At 34.7% G+C, this 24,599-nt stretch overlaps 3 protein-coding genes and 1 long non-coding RNA gene across 6 annotated transcripts in view; all 4 read right to left on the bottom strand.

The window, feature by feature from the left end:
- Positions 1 to 5,209, bottom strand: part of LOC127833916 (pancreatic triacylglycerol lipase-like) — a 14,253-nt gene extending 9,044 nt beyond the window's left edge. Inside the window, exons 1-2 of the mRNA XM_052359422.1 lie at positions 4,787 to 5,209; positions 1,968 to 2,196 (exon numbers count right to left, since the gene is read on the bottom strand). Coding sequence (XP_052215382.1) covers positions 1,968 to 2,196; positions 4,787 to 5,131 — 574 coding nt within the window. The 5' untranslated portion in view covers positions 5,132 to 5,209. The remainder of the gene's footprint in view (positions 1 to 1,967; positions 2,197 to 4,786) is intronic.
- A 5,172-nt stretch (positions 5,210 to 10,381) lies between these two features.
- LOC127836438 (uncharacterized) lies at positions 10,382 to 12,960 on the bottom strand. Its single transcript, XR_008028765.1, has 3 exons — positions 12,067 to 12,960; positions 11,485 to 11,585; positions 10,382 to 10,977 (listed from the first exon to the last, which is right to left on the bottom strand). It is a non-coding gene; the product is annotated as an uncharacterized LOC127836438 (long non-coding RNA).
- Positions 12,961 to 17,085: 4,125 nt separating this feature from the next.
- LOC127835529 (uncharacterized) lies at positions 17,086 to 17,568 on the bottom strand. The gene has a single exon (XM_052361966.1). The coding sequence runs from the start codon at positions 17,566 to 17,568 to the stop codon at positions 17,086 to 17,088; it is 483 nt and encodes a 160-aa protein (XP_052217926.1).
- Positions 17,569 to 21,777: 4,209 nt separating this feature from the next.
- LOC127834449 (elongation factor G, mitochondrial-like) overlaps positions 21,778 to 24,599 on the bottom strand; it is a 36,835-nt gene continuing 34,013 nt past the window's right edge. The window contains exons 19-20 of one of the 3 annotated variants that reach the window (XR_008027946.1): positions 22,419 to 23,040; positions 21,778 to 22,265 (exon numbers count right to left, since the gene is read on the bottom strand). Coding sequence is in view for 1 of the 3 variants with exons in the window: in XM_052360297.1 (XP_052216257.1) it covers positions 22,855 to 23,040 (186 nt within the window). In the remaining 2 variants the exon portion in view is untranslated. Of the gene's footprint in view, positions 23,041 to 24,599 lie in introns of all 3 variants that reach the window. The other 2 variants (XR_008027947.1, XM_052360297.1) reach the window with 2 other exon arrangements.

Raw genomic sequence — 24,599 nt, forward strand, 5'->3', positions numbered from 1 at the left:
GTACAAGTAGTAGTAGTAGTAGTAGTAGTAGTAGTAGTAGTAGTAGTAGTAGTAGTAGTAGTAGTAGAAGTAGTAGTAGTAGTAGTAGTAACAGCAGCAACAACAACAACAGCAGCAGTAGAAGTAGTAGTAAAAGTAGTTCTAATAGTAGTATGTTATGTTATATCAGAGCATTGCCTGCTTTGACCAGCTATATATATGCGTACATAATATTTACACATGTTACGCAAAATTTGATTGGCTGACTAACTCGGGATCTCGGGATAGCGAAAATTCTCTCCTCTTTTGTTTAATGCACTCTGCCTTTATTTACTGCACCGCTCTTTTTTTAATTGCACTCCGCTTTTATTTAGTTTTGCACTCCTGTCTTTTCTATCTCGTGTCCACGACATAGCTAACTCGTGGCAAAGAGATAGAAAAAAGAGGAGAGAAATTTAAAAAAGAGAGGTGAATGTCACCTCTATGCCACCGTAATTTCCTGCTTACGCAAACTGTTTTAAAAATTGAACAGATTGATGGCGATTAACAAATGTATATTTTATGCCGTGTGCACAATTTCAACTACTTATGAAAGCAAACCAAATTTGACGAAAATACATGGCTATTACAAAGCTTTGATGAGAAGAGCACGAGCCAACAGAGGTGTTAACTATGTGTAACAGTGAGTGCAAAGCTTGTCAACCGGAGATTAAAAAATGTTTTTATAGACTAAAAATTACATTTTTGAAGGGGATAAATGTTGCATCATGCTTGACGTAGGGGTTAACATTTTTGGAATTTGAACATGGCAGCTTTTTCTTCCTGTTTTGCTTTGGTGAATCAGCTTTTCAAATGCAGTTAAGTAGAACACAGAAGATTTGGTTCAAACTTAAATTATTACTTCACCTCAGCACAAGATCAAAAACAAAGATGGCTTGTTATTTTCAACTTACAGCATTTATACCCGACGATTTTCTTAGTTTCAGTCTAAAAAAACTCCTTTTTTAGGCTGACTTTTTAATAACGTGCACATAAAAGTTAAACCTCTACTGGCTATTGCTCTACACAACCTTTTGCTTCCATGCTGAATTGAAAATCTACACGCGGCATACACGATATATTTGTTCAACTGATCTTTCTTTTTCATTTTAAATCAGTTTATGTAAGCAGGTTATTCTTTGCGGATAGACATAATTTGATGAACTCAAAAAGGATCGACGTATTCATCGAAACAGTCGATCTATTTTAACGAGTTAAAACTCCCACAAGTATTTACTTCGTTTGACCTTTAAAGGGGCCTTTTCACAGATTTTGGCATGTTTTGAAGTTTGTCATTAAATGCTTTATATTGATAAATGTAAACATTAAATTTTAAAAGCTCCAGTAAAAAATTAAAAATAAAATTTAAAAAAGGAAAAAAAGTAGCCCGCAGCAGGGCTCGAACCAGTGATCCTGAAGTAAAAACGCATTAGCTAACTGAGCTATCCCGCCAAGCAAACACGCTTGGCGTATTTAATACGTTATATAAGCAATCTTCGTAGTTTCACAAATTTAAACGACAACAACAGAACTCTCCAAATTATTCAATCGTTTCGCGTTGCAACGCTTTATAATTTTTAGGTTTCGAAATCGTCCAAAGATGCATATAATGGCTATATTAGACCATGGCAAATGTTCAGTAATACTGTTTCCTCACAAATATCATAACTAAACCGGAAATTTTCGAATCTGAAACAACTTTTTTTCCATTTTGTCAATTTACCAAACCGTGAAAAGATCCCTTTAAGCGAAAGAAAAATGTCCCAAAAAGTGTACCGCTATGTACATTAAGTAGCATGGTAAAGCTTTTAGGCATGTAAAGCACACATTTACATGATACCCAGAGTTTGCTTCTATCTACTCATTCAGCTGTAGGACAAATAATTCAAGCACACAATGTCAATAACATAATTATCTCTATTTTCAATATCTACATCTTTGTGTACCACCTGTAATCCGAGCAAGCCCCTGAACGCGCCCTCCCACGTGACCGGATATCTGCGCACCCAGGCTGTGACCAATCAGATGCACGTCCGCGTACTGGAGCCCATGATGTGCATGCAGCTCCTCGAGCAATTGTGCGAGCTGTGCACCAACCACAAACGAGTTTGCCACGGCCTTTGGGTAGTTTGTCAGCGCTCCAGGGCCCCAGTCCGTCACAATTACGTTGAAATCATCCTGTAAATCATCAGATTTGTTCAACACGGGTGGTTGTTTTTAACCCCCAAATTAAGTAAAACTGCGAAAGAAATGAAACGGGTGTGTCTACTTGAACAGGCGTTTTATGGGTTTAAAGCGAGATTATACGATTTTGTCAAATATTTATGCGTTTATATAAAATGTGTACAAAAACTTATTATACATATATTTCAATATAAATGAAAATAAAAGTTAAGGAGAAAATGTGTCGAAAAATGCGAAATAAGCCAGATATTTAATTCTGAAAGCGAAAATGTCTGTACAGTCGAATTCGTCACTGTGTATATCATGCGTGTAAGATGTGAATCTTAATGTAGTTTTACGGATCATTTTAATTTCCTGCAACTATATTTATTCTACGACACACGAACACTAACTCCGATCCTAATAAAAAGACGAATGCTTCGGTTATTGTAGGAAAATATGTACGAAATATCGTCGTCACAATCGGCTCGGGGCGCTAATTTGCCTTTGCTGCATTTTATGAAATTCGTCTTCAATCTATAATTTGTCTCGTCTATTTTGTGTTATTGTAACATATTTTTATAAATATTTTACAATTTAACACACATAAAGATCGCATAATCTCGCTTTCAGTTAAAAGTAACTACCACACCAAAACCATCGGATTAAAATTTATTAAAAACATTTGCAGTGTTATTCTGCAGCTGAATGATTTCATAGAAAAAACTCTGGGTGTCGTGTAAACTTGTGCTTTACATGTCTTTCAGCCTTACCACTTCTACACCAAGTACATAGCGGGCTACGTTTTTGGCCTTTTACTTCAGGTTAAATGTCAAATGCAGTTAAGACTTGAAGGCGATTTAACTCGTTAAAATATATATCAAAGTTATCATTAATTGGTATTTAAATTACAATACATGTATATACATTAAATTTGATTAAATGAGAATATTTTAAATCAATACACCGTATATTAATAATAGCCGTACGTTATTAATCAAATGCAGCGTTTCTAATGATATTGTGACTGAATACACAGGCACTCGGCATGCTTGCAATGTATTTTGGTTGTAGCAAAATCGATTTTAGTAAATGTTTTTGCAAGTTTGCGGTTAGATAATCACTTAACGATAGACTTGTGCAGACATGCATCGATTTATGTCTTTAGTACGAAGTCTTCTGCGTTGTTTGATATCAAGGTTTTGCAAATCGGTTACAAATTGAGGGCATAGCGAGCTTCGGAAATTGGCTGCTGTGCCGAAATCAGCTTATGAGGGGTCTAAGTCACATTCCTTGTTAAATATATAGGTAAAAAATATTTTTTGGTTTTGTTACTGTGCATAACAAATGGGAAATTTTGAGGGTTTTTGGATGGGGTAGCACAGCTGGAGAAGGGGAGGGAGTAGTAGCAACGGTGGGGGTGGGGGTGGGGTAGTAGTGTGTGTGTGTGGGGGGGTGCAACTAATGCCGAGTGCCTTCGACTAAAGGCTGACATTTTGTCACTGAATTAAATAATTTATTCAGTTCAAGGACGCGAGTGTCTTTTATTTTTCGACGAAAGTGACGTAGCATTACCAGCTTTCATGATTGGATCTTTCCTTTCTTAATAGATCAAAACATGTCATCCACAAACAATTGCCTGCTTACATAAACTGATTTAAAATGGAAAAGGAAGATTGGGATGAACAAATGTATCGTGTATTCCACGTTAAGATCATCATGGATGCAAACACAACTAGAGGGAAATTAATATGGTGATTTTAATCCATACAAAGTCTTTCTGGAGTAGAGCATTTGCCTGTTGATGTTTGACTTTAAAATGCCAAAAATAATAAGTGGGTCCAAAGAAAAATTGAAGAAGATTTGTGTACAGACTAAAATTAATAATGTCGGCTATGGTTTATGTTGAATCATGCTTGTTATAGTGGAACACATATTTTAAGTTTAAAATGGCAGCCATCTTTGCTTTTGGTATTTTGCGTTGGTGAAAAAATAATATAAGTTTCAACAAAACTTAATGTGTTTTTTTTTGATTTTTTTTATTGAATTGTTGAGTACTATTTCGCGTCTTGTGACCGGCAAGATCACACATAAGTTAAATATTATTACGCAAGATTCGATTTAGTTTATTTAATTTGTCTTGGCTAATGCTATTAACAATTAAACGCTTATATGTTAATTGTCTTATAAAATATTTTTATTTCAAATATTGTAGGATAAATTGTCATTGTGTACTTAAATTTATTCGCCGAGTTGAAGAAAGGTTTACATGGCGAGGCTTGCTTATTGTATTTGTCGTACAATTTTTATATAAAAATACGGTGCATTGATTTTACACTTTTTTATTCATCGCAGGTATAAAAAAATGAAATTTAATAAGAAATTAACGCGGATGTTGATACATTTTAACGAGATAAATCGTTTACAATTATTAAATGCATTACACCTTTACCCGAAAATAAAAGGCTTAAAAAGTAGTCAGCTATGTACATGAATTAGCAGTGTAAAAGCTTGAAGGCATGTAAAGCACAAGTTTTCATGACACACAGAGTTTCCTTCTATAATATCATTTAGCTGTTGGATATAAGTAAATTTCGCTACTCGCCTTTTTAAGTAGCTCTGACGTCATTTTGACAACATAGGGTTTTGCGCTACTGTGGGTGAATCCGTGGGTGATGATCTTTGTTTTCCTGTTGACGTCGAAGTTGGTAAGCCACGTGCTCAGGTGCGACTTGACAGCGGTGGCCGCTAGGTCGTAGCTGGTGCTCGAATTGCGGACATGCAGTCGGAATGTCGTGCGAATATGATCCGGATCGTCTGGCAACGGCATGACGTTATCGGAGGTGAAACATCCTAGATCTCCGTAACATTGGGTGGCGCGTGTTTGAATACCGCGAGCATGCACTACGCAAACAACAGCAAAAACACTGGCGATGGTCAGCAACCACATGTTAAATGAAAACGCTTTTACTAACTGGTTGTGTATTAGCCCGTGTTTCCAAATGTATTTGTGTGTATCTTATCAGGTTTTTCTATAGGTCACGATATCTAGTAGTATATTTAAACTGCGCTAATTTAAGCCCATCATGGTCACTCATTAGAAGAATATTTGGTGACTAGGCAACGTAATGATTGTATTACTCCTTCGATCGATTGATTAATGTACGCTACGAGGTAAACAAATACCAAAAAGTTCTTTTTTCGAATAAAATGTCATCCGACAAATGATTGTGCCTGGTGTTTTTGTCTAACATGTATGATATTCATGCTCTATTCGTAAAAACACTTCGCTCATTTATTGATTTTCAGTGATTCAAAGTCAAATACGAGGGATTTAATAATTATAGTTCACTGTTTGAAAGAGTGAAAATCACAGTAAAAATTATCGATTTTTTTTCACTTATTTAGTGAAATGACGTCGGTTTTTGGCGTTCTGACGTTATAATTTCCGCAAAGTCTGCAGTTAATCTCTTTTAAAATGTTTTCAAATGGTTGAAAGCATTTAATACACAAATCTTTATTGGTGTTGGTAGATTATCGGTGTTTACGTACTCATGATAATAGAAACAAGAGGGCCGTCAGGCCCTAAGGCGCTCACCTGAAAGCCAAAGGAACTAGACTATTCTGAAAAATGCAAGCTGATTCATGAATATTATTTTGGATAAAAAAAGGTGACTTTTAACATGTTTTTTTTATATTTGACCTTGTGACCTAGTTTTTGAGCTCATATTACCCAGCTTCAATCTCTGGCAAAATTTCATTGGGACAAATGTTCTGACCAAGTTTCATGAAGATTGGCCAATAAATGTGGCTCATATAGTGTCAACAAGTTTTCACTAAAGCCATATAAGGACAACTGCCCCTCCCCCCCCCCTGGCGGCCATGTTTTTCAACAAACCATAACCATTTTCAAACTCACTCAAGCTATTGTTAGAACAAATGTTCAGATCAAGCTTCAAATAGATTGGATAATAAATGTGACTTCTAGAGTGTTAACAAGGTTTTGTAGTAAATAGCCATTTAAGGAAAAATGCCACGCCCCCTTGCGGCCATGTTTTTCAACTGATCTCAACCATTTTTAAACTTAGCCCAGATATTATTAGTTCAAATATTCTGACCAAGTTTCATGAGCATTGGACCACAAATGTGACTTCTAGAGTGTTAACAAGGTTTTACCATACAGTAAAGCCATATAAGGAAAACTGCCCCGCCCCATGGCGGCCATGTTTTTCATTCAACTGGAACCATTTTCGAACTCGTCCAAGATATTATTGGGACACATGTTTTGACAAAGTTTCATGAAGATTGGACTGAAAATGTGACTTCTAGAGTGTCAACAAGGTTTTACTATAGCCATATAAGGAAAACTGCCACGCCCCCTGGCGGCCATGTTTTTCAACCAACCAGAACCATTTTCGAACTCGTCCTAGATATTATTGGCACACATGTTCTGACAAAGTTTCGTGAAGATTGGACTAAAAATGTGACTTCTGGTGTGTTAACAAGGTTTTACTATAGCCATATAAGGAAAACTGCCACGCCCCCCTGGCGGCCATGTTTTTCAACCAACCAGAACCATTTTCGAACTCGTCCAAGATATTATTGGGACACATGTTCTGACAAAGTTTCATGAAGATCGGACAAAAATGTGACTTCTAGAGTGTTAACAAGGTTTTACTATAGCAAACTGCCACGCCCCCTGGTGGCCATGTTTTTCAATCAACCGGAACCATTTTGTGCTCAGATGAGCTAAAAAAAGATAACTTGTGAATTTAAATCAATAACTTACCAAAACGTACCCACCAAGGTTCCAACGATTAAGAAACGGTTTATAGTTGTCAATTTTCCACAAGAATTGAAGACAAAATATCTTATTCATCACGTATCATTTTTATTTATTTCTGTTTATTTTTTGTTATCATTGTTGCGAAGTTTGTGAGCCCATACATGTATAGATGTTTGTGATATAAAATTTTATCCTACAGCTTAAGGATATTTTTAGATGGAAACTCGGTCTAATGCAGTATAGACTTATAGACGATTTGACTCGTTAAACTTTGTCAACATCGGCACGTACTAAAAGGCGGATAAAGAGCGGGTGATATAGGGTATATAGTAAAGAGCGGATAATATAGACAAAGAAGGATTATCGGAAAGAGCGTATGATATGAACAAAGAAGGAAACAGCGGATGATATGATAAACAAAGACGGCAATATACCATAGTACACTGAATGGTGTGACTGGCTAACAAGAATTAGTATTTAAAATATGTTTGGCTATGATTCAATGAACAAGGATGATAAGATTATTAATTTTTTGTAAAACCAAGTTTTATTGCACATCGAATTTTAATAGAAGACATTACTTTATTGATAATAAACACATCAGTAATGTTAGATTTATAAAATGAATTACATTTTTATCCACAAAAGCATCATAATATACATATGATATAGGGTAAATAGTAAAGAGCGGATAATAAAGACAAAGAAGGATTATCGCAAAGAGCGGATGATATGAACAAAGAAGGAAACTGCAGATGATATATACAAAGAAGGAATCTGCGGATGATATATTTGATATAGGGTATATATTAAAGAGCAGATAATATAGTCAAAGAAGGATTATCGGAGAGAGCGGATGATATGAACACAGAAGGAAACAGCGGATGATATATACAAAGAAGGGATTAGAGGATATATGAATAATTTTTAAATTTGCGGACATTATGAATCTGCGGATGATATGAACAAATAAGGAAACCGTGGACATGATAAACAAAGACGGCAATATACCATAGTACACTGAATGGTGTGACTGGCTAACAAGACTTAGTATTTAAAATATGTTTGGCTATGATTCAATGAAAAAGGATGATAAGATTATTATTTTTTTGTAAAACCAAGTTTTATTGCACATCCAATTTTAATAGAAGACATTACTTTATTGATAATAAACACATCAGTAATGTTAGATTTATAAAATGAATTACATATCTTTTTTCTGGAAAAAGTAAACAACAACTGTAAAGACTCCCTATTGTTATCATTAATACGCACCCTTAGTGTCCTTACTGAAGCTATTAAGCGCATTATCGATTACCGGAATAAACCCCCTTCGGAAGAAACCCCCTTCGCTAAAAACGGCAGGGCGGAAGAAACCCCCTTTCACCTTTTGCATACGCGGAAGAAACCCCCTCGCTAGTTTTGCATAGGCGGAACAAACCCCCTTCGAGTTTTCAGACAGGCGGAATAAACCCCCTTCGTGTTTTCAGACAGGCGGAATAAACCCCCTTCCTTAGTGTTAAGTCTTTCCCGCAGAGGTAGTAAAATCCCGACTCGAACGATTCCCCAATACATCCGTTTCAACCCGAATCTATTACTGCATGCTTGCTACTTTACAAGTTTATATTCATTTCCGGATAATCCCGTTTATAACATTTTTAAAGCACTTTCTGGTAAATATTAAGTATAAAAGCTCTCAATAATTTCTTTAACACAAACCTTGCCATTTTTTCTATTGTATCAAATAAATTTCGGCATAAGTGACTATTTATAGACTTGATGAAATATTCCCTCCGAACATGCATCAATCCCCTGACTAGTTGTGTGCTTGTTACAACGCTCAATACACCCACGCTTTATATGCTGCATAATTTTCGCGCCCTTTTTATTGAGAAAAAGAGTCAACACAAAATAGAACATTCGGAAGTGTGTTTTGTATTAAAAACGCGTTAACACCAACTTACGGGAGTATGTTTCGGATTTACAGTAAAGAAGTGTACCGGCCGTTTGTTCACAAGTTGTTAATGAAGTTGTTAATGATACACACTAAATATTCAATCTGTGAAACTCAAACATCGTTATCGTGATAATTGAATGAAGGTGCGAAAATCTGATTAAAGGAGTGTAACGGTCGTTTGTTCACAAGCTGTGAAGAATTAATCAAGATGGTAATAAAACGAATAATGTATGAATGGGGGAAAGAATTATTATTGAAGGTTAAAATAGACAAATAGAATGAAATATATTAACATTAATTTACAAAGATCAAGCAAGCATATACTAGAAAACATTAAACAAATTGTTGTTGCAAAAAAGGACACGCATTTAATGATAAAACAGGCATATATTTACATTTATTTACAAAGATCTCAAACAAGCATATATTAAAAAGCAACAAACAATTTGTTGTTGAAAAAAGACACGCATTTATTAACGATAAACAGGCATATATTTACATTTATTTACAAACTTATAATATCAAGTACTTATTCATTTGTCCGAGCCATTTAAAAAATGTTAATATGACTAATATCTCGGCCTTAAGGTTATATTACACTAATTCCGATTCCCATAGGGTCCCATTATAAAACTGACAACTTTCACAGCATTTTTCTTGCCTTTCCGACGTATCAATTTTTCCGAACCTGGTATCATTTTAAAGATGGATCTGTCATCTTCCAATAATTGCAATCAAAAACATACCGTCTCGCAACTTCTAAGAAAGTAAATCGCTGTCGAATGAACCCACCGTAGAAAAACGTGTTTCGGAATCCTAATTTCGACAAAAGCCCCACACAATAGAAAACACACCCTCAAAAGTTCATCTTTTAAGTTAGCTTCCAATCCAAGGCATCAAAGTACTCCAGACACATACAGGATATTACAAATAACCACAAAAGTCATGTCTCACATTGTTAAATGGCTTATATTCAAGAAGAGAAAAGGAACTCTTTAGAAATAGGCACTACTTTCGAATGGACCACGGAGGGATACACAATGATTTAGTGTAATGTAACCTTTAAGGGAACTCAACTTTGTCCTATCTTTTTCAAACTTTCTCCACATGAGATTTCAACTATTTCCACAATGAATATGCAATTTCAGTGCATTCGGATGGGGGTAAAGGCCTTAAAATGGCCATTTAAAGCGGTGACTATATTGGCCGCAGTCAAGTCGGAATGCATGATTTTTAGTCTAAGTGACGACAGCTGATTTTGCGTCTCCAATTATTGTTACGCGTAACTTTCATGGCAAAAACTGGTATCATTGCATGCGAAATTCACCAATATATCAGCAAAAGGCCCATATAAATGTATTGATTGTGAATCAGTGTACTTTTCTTGATGAAATAGGAGACTTTTTTTTAATTTTAAGCACTTTTTTCAATAAAAAACTCACTGACAGCATATAAAATCATGTTTTTTAAGAAAATTATTATTAAAAGCTTCACTTACAATCTAAACATACACACTGCAATTACAAAAATTAATGCTATTATGATGAGAGGCATAATTTTCAGCTTTCAAGCTGATACAAGCCGGCTACCCAAAATTAACACTTAAAAAGGCGCAAATCGCTCCTTCAACAGCTTACGACACAAAGTGACACTTAATGCGCATCCAGATAGTCTCTCTCATATAAATAAGTCCTGTTAGCGACATTTTATTAAGTATTCTCTTTAAAATCCAGTGTTGAAAGCGTAAGTTTTGCAAAAATGTCCACAGTCACCATGCAAAAGAGCATGTTTGCTAAGGAATTCCTACGCGAGTGGCCACACTAATGTCGTGGCAGGAAAGTCATTTGGATGTGATTCCTCTGTAGTTCAGTGAACATTCATTCCACTACCTGGGGATGACTATCAGGATCAATTTTCCCAGCTTGGTGTAGTGTTGACCTTTCAGGATGTTGATGGATCGTCCACAAGCGCTGCACCACTGCGGCCTCTGTTCAGGACACAGAGTCGGATTGAGGTGTACACAAACCCGCAGTCAGGCAAGGATCATCCAGACCTTTAATAAAATAAAATGTTTAGGCCCCTGAAACTGGCAATTATGTTCAACACTGAGATAAGGATACACATAGAGGAGACATCATGCCATGGCTTTCTCATTATTGACACGGCAAACTCGAGCAGCCGGGGACTTGGCTCTAAACAAAAACAGGTATGCTCCATCAATGTGAGCAAGATGGCATGTCAGAGTTAAAAAGGGCAAACAAACATACAAAAGAGATATGTAGGAAATTAGAAATTAAATGCCAGAAGTAATTTTAAGTATTGTTTTTCTGTCTGCAAGGGTTGCTGTGGAAAGTAGTGCTTAACGCATAGTTTGGCCTGTAGGGGTTCTGCTAGCAAGAACAAATCGAAGTCATATCTGCCCGCGAACTGTAAGCTTGAGATAACCATATCTGATGAAGTACTGCTTTGAGAATGCATTCTTATTGTACTTGAACCAGATCGCATTGACAGCACAAGGCTTCAGACCCCCCAAAAGTGTGAGGCTTTCAATAGTGCTTACCTGATACCAGACCGCATTGCCCGAGACAGTGACTTTCTCCCGGAACTGCACAGGCTGCATCCGCAGCACAATCCTTAAGCTCAATCATGGTCTGGCTGACTCTGAAATAGTGAAATCTGAATTTACAGATGCTCATTTGTCTAAAGGTTATGAGTTTATTGCCTATCTTATTAAAAGCAAACACAATGACATGCTTAAAAAGACATGTGCATTTCTGAAAAGACATACAGCTGCCCGATACTTGACTAGGAAAAGGCGCTATGGTCTTCACTCTGAAATTCATTACTCTAAGGGCTTAACAGAACAAAAGCCAGATCTTACAGCTAATTGGCCCCACCTACAGCTAAATATGCTTTATAGGTTGAAAATAAAGTTATTTGTCTGAAGAACTAGTACTATTAACTCATCAGCTATGTTGCTCCACTGGCCGCAATTCTGTAAACATAGTGTATATATGGAAATACCTAGTCTACCACCTGCACCGCACCACTACGTCCACTGTAAAAATACACAGCTAAGTTAGTACTTTAACGAACAAACTGAAATTCATGTGTTAATTAAACAATCAGTATGATGACTCACATTGAAATCATGTCCAGTGCACCAGTCAGAGCAAGACAGCTAGCGGATTGTTGACCATCTACGGCTCAAGGACAAACGGTCAGGCCTACAAACAAAGAGAAAAATGGCATAAATGGGTTGCATGCATGTAATTTTGCATATTTTTCATCTTGCTCTCCACCTGAAACTTCAATCTATGGACATAATAATATTTACATTTAAGATTTGTTGGAAATGTTACCCTTACTTGTCCATACCAGGTCCCCCACCCATCCGGAACCGTCTAAAACCACCTAAAACATCCATTTGGACCAAAATATTGACACCTCTCATCTATTTTAGCACCCAAATCATCAAAACATTCATTAAAATTCATTTTCTACTTGTCTCGCTTGCAGACGAATCCATGTGACCTTGACATTGCAGTAAATGTGCTTTTTTAAGGTTATATTACACTAATTCCGATTCCCATAGGGTCCCATTATAAAACTGACAACTTTCACAGCATTTTTCTTGCCTTTCCGACGTATCAATTTTTCCGAACCTGGTATCATTTTAAAGATGGATCTGTCATCTTCCAATAATTGCAATCAAAAACATACCGTCTCGCAACTTCTAAGAAAGTAAATCGCTGTCGAATGAACCCACCGTAGAAAAACGTGTTTCGGAATCCTAATTTCGACAAAAGCCCCACACAATAGAAAACACACCCTCAAAAGTTCATCTTTTAAGTTAGCTTCCAATCCAAGGCATCAAAGTACTCCAGACACATACAGGATATTACAAATAACCACAAAAGTCATGTCTCACATTGTTAAATGGCTTATATTCAAGAAGAGAAAAGGAACTCTTTAGAAATAGGCACTACTTTCGAATGGACCACGGAGGGATACACAATGATTTAGTGTAATGTAACCTTAAATAGCGATACTCGGATGTGACGAATTGGAATTTTATGCAAAATGAATATTATATAAAAATAATCGCAATACATGGGTTTTGTAGAAAAAGACTCATTTATTTTTGAGTATAAGTACATGGTATAATATTACTTACCTCTAGATCAGTGGTAGCAATAGCACGGCATTTCTGTGAACCCCGTTGGTCACACTCCCAACGCTGGCTTACCGCTGACTTTGCTTTCTTCGTCTAGCAGTACCCCTGGTAACACAACGTCTGCCCACAATTGTTGTTCTTGATGATCTCCATTATTGATATATTCGAGAACAGAACAGAACAGAACAGAACAGACAGTTTATTAGACTTATACATAAGTACATCGTCTTTAATGCATATAATCATAAATAAAGTAATGTCACGTGTCATTATACTATAGTAAGTAACTAAATTAATAATACATTATATATTTATAAATATGACAATTCAATGAAATTTCGACACAAAATAAGAACAGAGAACAACAACGATTTCGCAAAGAAAAAACATAATAATTTTAAAGGTAGTAAGGACAAACTACATTTCATTTACTATGGTACACATATATATATGATACAAAGGAAAAATAAAGAACAAAACAATAATACACATACTATCATGACTGCAAAGTGATACATAAACTTCGCGCATGCGAAGTAGAGAACATTATTAATTTCAATTAGTGGTATTTAAAATAGTATTTCGTACAATTAGGGCTTCCTTAACATATTTACATACATTAAGTATTTCAATTTTACATGTTGATATTAATAAATTATGAAACTTGACAACAGATGGGTGCATGTAATAAAAACGTTTAATATATTTTTGTCGTAGTAAACGGTAACATGAACAGACACAAATAAAATGGAACTCATCCTCTATGTCCCGTTGATTACAACAAAGGCAATAACGTTCTTCACGGGGAATATTGTTGCGTGTATATCTCCCGGTCTGTATTCTCAAGGGATGGGCAGAAGCCCTTAATTTTACAAAGTATAAACGTAGACTCTTCGGCAATAAATCTAAGTAATGTTCATATTCAAAAGTAGTTTTAAACATTCTATACATATCTAAAATTGAAATTCCGTTCATATTACCAAACCATTCTTGCTTAAAGGTGTCAATAATTCTGCATTTAAGTTCACATACAAAAGCATGGCTATTAGTTATATTCGCAGACTCAAAACAATAGGAAAAACCGTAATCGTTTAACAATTGTTTAACATTTGCAACCCAATTTTTGCATCCTTTATTACAATCATTTAATGCTTGAATATACACAGTTCGTATAATAATATTATTACTGTTAATAATTTTTAACCAATACTTAACAATTCGTACATATCTATTTACATATAAAGGGTATCTGCCTAGCTCACCATAAACTGTAGCATTACATGTGTTTATTTTCACATTTAACAATCTTTTGCAAAATTTTAAATGAATGCGTTCGATCTCTTTTGATTTATTAAAACCCCATATTTCAGAGGCATAGCAACAAATAGACCCAACAAAAGAATCAAACAACTGACAAAATAATTTCGGCTTAAGATCATACTGCTTACATTTATAAAGTAAAATATTCATAGCCTTAAGGGCTTTTCCAACAAGGTGTTCTTGATTAAGGTTGAAACTACCAGTGTAATTAAAAACAGTGCCGAGATAATTAAAATTGTCGACGATTTCTATAGTTTGGCCATTATATGTCCATTTTTCATCTTGTCGAATTTTACCCCTTTTGCGAAAAACCATTATTTTTGTTTTTGAAGTGTTCACATTTAGCCCCCAAGAATTACAATACAGATAAAGGTTATTTAAATGGTTCTGTAGTTCTTCTGGTGATTTACCTACAATAGCCATGTCATCCGCAAATAACAATAAAATTAAAGTTATGTCGTTTATATTTAAGCCAGACAAGGTGCTATCTTGTAAAAAAAGTTCCAAATCTTCTACAAACAGTGAAAAAAGAATCGGGGACATTACCTCCCCTTGTCTGAGACCGACAGCATAACTAAAGTAGTCAGAATATGATGTACACGACTTAACACAAGACTTAACATTTTCATACATATTTTTAATTATTCTCAATAATTTGCCTTTTACACCAGATTTATACATTTTTAACCATAATGCGTTACGATATATACTATCAAAACATTTAAGCAAATCAACGTATACAACATACAAACGTTTGTTTTCATTTAAAAAATTCTGCACAACAGACATCAATATATACATAGCATCAACAGTTGAACATCCTTTTCTAAAACCAAATTGAGCATCTGAAATTTTAGCATTATCTTCACAAAACAATTCGATACGTTTGTTTAAAATGGTAGTAAACAACTTAGAAAAACAACTAACGAGTGTTATCCCTCTATAATTACTAATATCATCAACAGAGCCTTTTTTATGCAGAGGAATGATAATTCCTTCCGTCCACTGGTCGGGAAAATAGCCAGAAACTAAAATGTTATTAAACATAACACACAAATGATTGGATAAAATATCCATGCTTTCAAGAAAATATTCATTCAAAATAAAATCGCTACCAGGCGCTTTATTACATTTTAAGCGTTTAACTGCATTCCTAACTTCATCTACCGTTATCGGCTGATCTAGTTCTGGAAATGTACAATTTTCTTCGTTAAAATCATTATTTAAACAAAATTCTTCAGCTACTGGATTATTACTATTAGAAGTAGTATTACTCAAATTTTCAAAATAATCCTTAAATGCATTTATTGAAATTGTATTTCCATTTAATTTGTTTTTAGATTTAAAATATTTCCAAAATTCCTTAGGTTTTTTACTCTTTAAACTTTCAATTTCTATCATTTTTTGTTTAAATGCATCCCTTTTCTTTTTGTTAATCAACTGCTTATACTGACTTTTCTTTCCACACAGCGTTATTCTATTTAAATCAGACTTAATCAAATTAAAACATCGTAAAGCGTCATGGTATTGATTTCGAGCAATTACACAGTCGTTATCAAACCACTCAGCGTGTTTTATACAACTGTCAACATAGAACGTGGGTTTATTACTGTAAACACGAGATTTTGAGAACAATGGGTCCGCAACGTTTCGGATTGTATTAGTGAATTTTTCTACCGCCACGTTAATGGACAGTTTATTAGAACAATCAATGTTTTCAACAATATCCGTCAATACGGGAAGTCGAGAAATAAGTCCTGAACGAAATTCATCTCGAAACGAGTGGTCCCATTTATATTTAACATCAGTGAAAGAATCGTAGCTAGGCGAAAAATTATTACAATACAATGAAAACTGCAACGGTGCGTGATCGCTCCATTCATTAAAATCACAAACAGTAAAGTTAGATAATAATTGGAAATTGCTTTCTTTAGTCAACAGGTAATCAATTACGGAAGAACCGTTATTTGAGAAAAATGTGTGTTTACAGCTATCGCCTATTCTACCATTGGTAATGCGTAATGTAGAGGATTTACACAGATCAAGCAATTTTATACCATGGCTATTGTGTATTTTGTCGATTGAGGCCCTGACAAAGGTTTGATCTGGTGAATAATCGACATCATCATTTTCGGAATTAATTGTATCATGTACGATAAAATCAAATTTATTACTGGTTCTACTATTTAAATCCCCGGTTATAAAAACACTTCCAATTTCGGAAAAATATGTTATGTCATTTTCTAAAATATCAAAAAGATCCACATTAATTGTATTGTAAACTGGTGAGTCCTCTCCCCATATATAGCTTCCACATATGTAAATATCACGGGTCGTATTAAAAAACGCATGATTTAATTTTATCCAAATAATAGTGTCATGATGATTTCGTACAATTTCAATTCCATTTTTTAGATGATCTTTTATATAAATAGCAATACCACCACTGCATCTTCGGGCGTTTCTATGCTGAAATTTTCTAAAGAAATTAAAACATTGATAACCGTCAATCGAAATATTACTAGATACTTTTGTCCATGTTTCAAACAAAAAACAGATATCAAATGAACTTAAAATATTAGTAAACTCGGTACTAGACCTTTTCACATCAGTTAAACCATGAACGTTCCACGATAATATCGACACCTCACCACCATCGTGCCCCTATGCTTTAACTGCGGTTCCATCGATGTACAGAGTGTCATATGCCAGATAGGCGCGTTTTCCTAACCGTCTCGCCTCTTTCATTTGGGGTACTAACTTGCGCCTCTTTTCTATCACCTCTTGTGGGAACTGCTCAAAGACACGATACAGTGTTCCGTCGAGTTCTTTCCAAAGTTTGCGTACCGTTTCTCTTTCCTTAAAAAACGTGAATTTTGCAACAATGTTCCTCACTTTTCCTGATATTGGCGACCCAGGAGAGCGATGCACCCTCTCAAATCTAATTGTGTCTACAACCTCATGAGCGATCTTAAAGGCGTCTTGTAGATGCTGGCGGAGTTTCCGTTCAGTAACTTCCGGCGGCTCGTTTCCGGTCGAGTTGTCTTCTGTTACCCCGGTGAAAATTAGGTTGTTTCGCATGGACTGCGACTGTAGATAGGAAACATTGTCACGCAGGGTATCTCGTTCTTTTTCCAACTGCTGCATCCGCTTCGAGATACCAACGATGTGTATATATATATATATATATATATATATATATATATATATATATACATACCAATAAATCGAGCAAATGTAATTAAAAAAAAAATCTTGAGAACAAGTCACCCAGATCATTAAAGCGTAGCATAACGGTTTTACCAATATATGAATGAGATAACGTAAATATTAAACTTAACAAATTTCAAAGGAAATATTTTCTAATGACATCTTCACTAATTGCACATGAAAGTAAAAGTACATAAATGCTGTATGTATCATGTGCAGCAAATATGAATATGTAAACTTCATGAAAGAAAAAAAGTATAATATATTTGTCGTTGTTTTAATTTTTGTTTGTTTTCGTTCTAATTAAGTAAAAAAAAAACGACATTCACAATATGTCGATGTAATCGCAATTCATATGCTCACTTATAAATGAATTAATTAATTCGATGTTTTTCTCACATCTCCACCAAAATGCATGGCTTATTGATAATTTTGTTTGATCATCCAAGTCTACAACTTACCAGTTAATAAGTAAGGAACAATTAATTTGTTTAGAAGCAACTGTAGACAAATACTCAACATATCAACTTTTATTATGTTGTTAAGGTACCATGTCTGTTAAACGTTTGTAATTATTTACAGATTGATACTTGGATTTGTTGTGATCTGCTATAATGATTGACAGTTTTACCTTTAATTTTCATTAAAAATGTTATTTTAAAGCCGCATATCACACCTTTAACATACAGTAATGATTGTCAGTAAGTTGTACCGTTTAAGTTCCACTAACAAGTATATGATAAAAGCCACAGTTCACACCTTTATCAAACTGTAATGATCGTCAGTCAGTTGTACCTTTAATTTACATTAACAAGTATATGATCAAAGCCACATTTAAAGTGAAAGATTTCATGCGCGGTCACCTGGAATTTTACAAGCAGATTTATTAATTATTCATATTATCCGCAGTTTCCTTCTTTGTACATATCATCCGCCGTTTCGTTCTTTGTATATATTATCCTCAAATCCCTTCTTTGTATATATCATCCGCAGATTTATTAATTCTTCATATTGTCCGCAGTTGCCTTCTTTGTATATTTCATCCGCTGTTTCCTTCTTTGTTCATATCATCCGCTCTTTCCGATAATCCTTCTTTGTCTATATTATCCGCTCTTTACAGATTTAAGTTTAAATATAAAGCACAAAGTATTTTTAGGCTACTAAATATATATGTATTTAGTAAATAATAACTTCGTTAGATATTGACTTAAGTTTAAACAAAAAGCAGAATACTATTCAATTTCTCTCTAAATATACATGAGGTAGTTTGCCAACAGAATGAATATGTTGCCCAGCTCTTGCCACCTGGAGGCCACCACTTGTAAGAGCCAAATTTTGAAAAAGAAATAGGCCGAAATCGTCAATTATATAAACAATAAATTAAATTTTGAAGCAAGTGTAATTAAATATATGGTACATAATATAAATACATATAATAAAAAATGAGTCATACATTGCTATTTATCCCGTATTATGTTTTTATATAATAGAAGTTATTACATGTTGCAAAAATTGGATAATTATAATACAACGTAATTACATATTTAATAAAAAAAACAGGACATACACCGGTATTTTGGCCGGAAAGTGTAATTAAATATATGGTATATAATATAAATACATATAATAAAAATAAAAATAAATACTTTATAATAAAAAAGTGTAATTAAATATATGGTACACAATATAAATACATAACATATAATAAATAAAAAATGAGTCATACATTGCTATTTATCCCGTATTATGTTTTTATATAATAGAAGTTATTACATGTTGCAAAAATTAGATAATTATAATAGAAAGTAATTAAATATTTAATAAAAAAACAGGACATACACATAAAAATCTGTAAAGAGCGGATAATATAGACAAAGAAGGATTATCGAAAAGAGCGGATCATAAGCACAAAGAAGGAAACAGCGGATGAAATATACAAAGAAGGAAACTGCGGACAATATGAATAATTAATAAATCTGCGGATGATATATACAAAGAAGTGATTTGCGGATAATATATACAAAGAACGAAACTGCGGATGATATGTACAAAGAAGGAAACTGCGGATGATATGTACAAAGAAGGAAACTGCGGATAATATGAATACTTAATAAATCTGCGGATGATATATACAAAGAACGAACTGCGGATGAAATATATAGTCTGCTATATAAAGTCAGGATTATCGGAAAGAGCGGATGATATGAACAAAGAAGGAAACAGCGGATGAAATATACAAAGAAGGGATTTGCGAATACTATATACAAAGAACGAAACTGCGGATGATATGTACAAATAAGGAAACTGCGGATAATATGACTAATTAATAAATCTGCGGATGATATATACAAAGAAGGAAACTGCGGATAATATGAATAGTTAATAAATCTGCGGATGATATATACAAAGAACGAAACTGCGGATGATATATATAGTCTGCTAATCTTAGTATAAGTGTACAAAGTATAACGGACCAATGGCGGCCGAGCGCAAAATTTAGCGATCAGCCGCCAAAAAAATCTGTAAAGAGCGGATAATATAGACAAAGAAGGATTATCGGAAAGAGCGGATGATATGAACAAAGAAGGAAACAGCGGATGAAATATACAAAGAAGGCAACTGCGGACAATATGAAGAATTAATAAATCTATTTGTGTGTTTAGGCATGATTATTAATTTTTAAGTGTTCTTATATATGGCTAGAATGAAACCGGTGAGATTGCATTGTAAATTTCTTCAATAAAGTAGAAAGAACTCAATGCGATGCATCAAATTAAGTTTTTTTTCCAACAGATTTCGGAAAATATAAAGTTTCAATAGCGTATTAAATCTTATAATTTGTTTGTTATTTTAATTTTTCATGGAAATTGTAGAATAAAAAGGGTAACTTATTTGATGAATACATGGTTCCTTTGTTAGTTGATCAAGGAATGTGTATTCATAAAAAATGTTTGCCTTAACCATCATTTACAAAAGTCAAGGATGGGGATGGACATACATGTATCTATATTGCATGCCGCATGCAGATTTTCAACTCTATCATGGAAGGAAACAAAATTAGACGAAAATAAACATGCCAATTTTAAAGCAGTCACATACATTTTGGTTAGTAGAGCAATAGACAGTAAAGGTTTGACTTTTATTTCAGTTAGTAAACAGTGTGTAAAAATGAGTTGTTCACAGAAACAAATTAAAATCTCGGCGGGGATAATGATAAAATCATGCTTGAATTACATTTTGTAAGTTGAAACTTGCAACCATTTAGCTTTGGTGAAACAATAATTTAAGTTAAACAAAACATGTTCTACTCGCTTGTGGAACATTTTAAATGAATCGAGGCTTATAGTGATATTTTCTCTTGTTACTCTGCTTGTGCATGGAATTGTTGAGGACTTTTTTGCGTGACGTAACCGAAAAAGTTCACACATACTTTTGATATGAATACGCAAGGTTAGACTCAGTTAATTTAATAGGTTTGGCAAGCCTCGCCTTCAACTCGTTAGATCAATTTAAGTACACAAAGACACTAACATAGTATTCCCTACAACCCAGGTTTTTCATGTAAACACAATTTTTAGTGTATGTTACAATGTAAAAACCCATTGCCACTCGTTCGCATAATATGTGAACAATATTTTATTTGTGAAAAGAAGGAAAATGGCAAACCGTGTTTTCTACTGGCGAAAAAGATGCGAATGAGCAATATGATCCTCAAAGTGTATGTGCAGTGTATTTGCAGCTCTTCATGCGACACATATTGAACTAGATATGTTCAAAATTAAACTTCAGACAGGAGTTATGACTTAAAATCGTACAGTTGACATTTTCATTCAAAAGTGACCTTGAGCTTTGACCAAGGGATCTTGTTTGTGTGCGTCACGCACTGTCTGGGCATGCTTTAAATGTCTGCTAATTATTAAAAAATCAATCAATGCTTGAAGAAATCTAAACACAGAACGTACACGGGAAGTGAGTTAACCCTAAAGACCCACGCGTCATTGCTGGTGGCGGTATAAACAAGTCATACACCCCTCTTCAGAGCGGCCTGTGAATAAACTCGCGGCCAGTGAATAAACTCACACAACCCTTCTAAGCACTATATTTATCATGTGGTTTAACGTTTCAAAACATAATCAAACATCGGAGTAGCTTGTACATTGTAATTTGTTATCACAGTGTAAAGTACAGAGCAAACCTGTAAAATAATTTTTTAAAGTATTGCATTTTTAAGACTAAACCCGCTATACCAGGGACATCTTAAACATAGCGAAACAACGTCAAAAATGTCACCAATAGCGATGTTGATAACTAGACTTAAATGCGTCATTCATATTGGATTCACAACATTTCATGACTTGGAGAAGTATAAAAATTCTTATACATGCCTTAAACTTTGTAACAAATCTAACAATTTATATAGTTGCATACTAATAGCTGTACATGCATTACATACTTAAAATCCATTGGCTTGTTTGAAAATATAAGAACTTATATACGGTGTGTTTTTTGTACAAGCAGGAGAAACCATTTTATAGCATATGATCCCTAATTTATGAATAACAGTTTGAACTCTACATTTATTGATGGACCATGCTCAACCTATCTACTTATATTTTTTGCACAAGACTTTAAACCTATGTGCAATTTGTTAGGTGATTCAAACCGGGAATCACAAGACTTTAAACCTATGTGCAATTTGTTAGGTGATTCAAACCGGGAATCACAAGACTTTAAACCTATGTGCAATTTGTTAGGTGATTCAAACCGGGAATCACAAGACTTTAAACCTATGTGCAATTTGTTAGGTGATTCAAACCGGGAATCACAAGACCACCAGTGTGCCCCATGAGTGGAGGTCCTGTTATCTTGCACTATCCACCATACCAAAACAAATACAAACCCCACGGGCATACATTTGTTGTTTCATTGTTTGCAATGAGTTCATAATAAGACACATCATATCAAATTACTGAGGTAATACCAAACTTTATACCAGGCTTAAATTCTGTAAATATATATTTGACAAGAACTTATCATCATTAAATGTTTAACGGCTTGTTAATATCTAAAAAAAGCAGCTTAAATTATGACACTTTTCCGTTTTTCAAATTTACATTCTTATCATATCTACCATTTCAAAATGAATAATAAGTTTTACTGAAATAAATATAATCAACATTTAAAACAGTTACAACTCCACAACTAAGAGAGCATCAATTCACATCAGTTTTTCTTCTTTTGTTTCAATTTTCTGTCCTCTTCCACTTGTTTCTGATACTCTTCCATCAAGATCTGCATGGTGCCTGGCAACACAGGGCAGTACTTGTTGTATTCCATGGTAAACTCCCCCTTGCCTTGGGTCATGGACCGTAACTCATTGGAGTAGCCAAACATGTCATTCAGGGGCACCTACAAAAGACAAATATTTAGGGGCTGTAACTTATCGGACAAACCAAACATGTCATTAAATGCATCCTGCAAAAATACTCTGAAGAAACCGACCATGTCATTTAAGGGCACCTACAAGAGACACATATCCAGTGAGTATAACTAATTAAAGCTACCAACAATGTTATTATGTTGATGATTAACAGGATCCTTAAAAACAAGAGGGCCAAGAAGGCCCTAGTTCGCTCACCTGAAAGGAGTCGGTTCATTAAATCTTTACCTAATGTCAAACTTGACCTTGATATTGACCAGACAAACATCCTGGTCAAGTTTCATCATTATTGAACCAAAACTCTGGCATAGGGAGTGTTTTTGTTTTTGTAAGATTTGAAATGGTGACCTATATTTTGAGTTGACCCCTCTTACCAAACATCAATATTTGCTTACAAGGATTTTGTATAATATAATGAAAATTTGGACAATCTAAGGGCAATAATTATGGCATTAATTATGTGATTTTGCTCATCATCAAACTTGACTGAGATCTTTCAGCAACTTTGATAAAGAATGCTTGAGAAATGTAAATGCTACAGTGTTTACAAACCAAATGTGGATGGGCGGACAGCGGACAAAGACCAATCCTAAAACCTCACCTGAGCAATCAGGTGAGCTAAAAAGTGTGTTTCACCGATCTGAGCCATTTTCCAACTTGTCCAAGAAATCAATAAAACCAATGTATTGACTAAGTTTCATGATGATTACGCAAAATATGTGGCTTCTATAGTGTTCGATCACAAGGTTTCTCTCTATATAGTCACATAAGGAAAACTGCCCCACCCCCCTGGCAGCCATGTTTATTGACCCATCCGGACCATTTGCAAACTCATCTGAGATATATATAAAACCAATCTTTTCACCAAGTTTCATGATGATTGGGCAAAAAAAGTGACTTCTAGAGTGTTCACAAGCTTTTTTTTACTATTTAAATATAAGAAAACTGCCCCCCCCCCCCCCCGGCAGCCATGTTATTCAACTGACCGGAACCATTTTCCAACTCAACTCTCGTATCAAGGAAACAAAAGTTCTGACCAAATTTCATGAAAATTGGGCAAAAAATGTGACTTCTAGAGTGTTCACATGTTTTCACTATATACATATGGAGAAAAATGCCCCTCCCACTGGCGGCAATGTTTTTTCACCGATCTGGACCATTTTCGAACTCGTCCGACATATCAATAAAACCAATGTTTTGATTAACTTTCATGATGATTAGGCCAAAATTGTGACTTCTAGAGTGTTTACAAGGTTTCTCTATAGCCATAAAACGAAAACTGCCCCGCCCACTGGCGGCCATGTTTTTCAATGGACCGGAACCACTTTTGAACTCAACCAACATATCATTAAGACAGACATTTAGACATAGTTACATGAAGATTGGGCATTAAATGTGACTTCTACAGTCTTTACAAGCTTTTTCTTTTTTTTGACCTAGTGACCTAGTTTTTGACCCAGCATGACCCAGTTTCAAACTCGATCGAGATATCATTGGGACCAATCTTCTGACCAAGTTTCATGAAGAT

This window comes from Dreissena polymorpha, chromosome 6, assembly GCF_020536995.1.
Source record: "Dreissena polymorpha isolate Duluth1 chromosome 6, UMN_Dpol_1.0, whole genome shotgun sequence".
Classification (NCBI taxonomy): Eukaryota; Metazoa; Mollusca; class Bivalvia; order Myida; family Dreissenidae; genus Dreissena; species Dreissena polymorpha.

What these genes read in the sequence shown, in the direction of transcription:
- LOC127835529 (XM_052361966.1), bottom strand. Translation starts at nt 17,568, where the DNA reads ATGCAGCAGTTGGAAAAAGAACGAGATACCCTGCGTGACAATGTTTCC.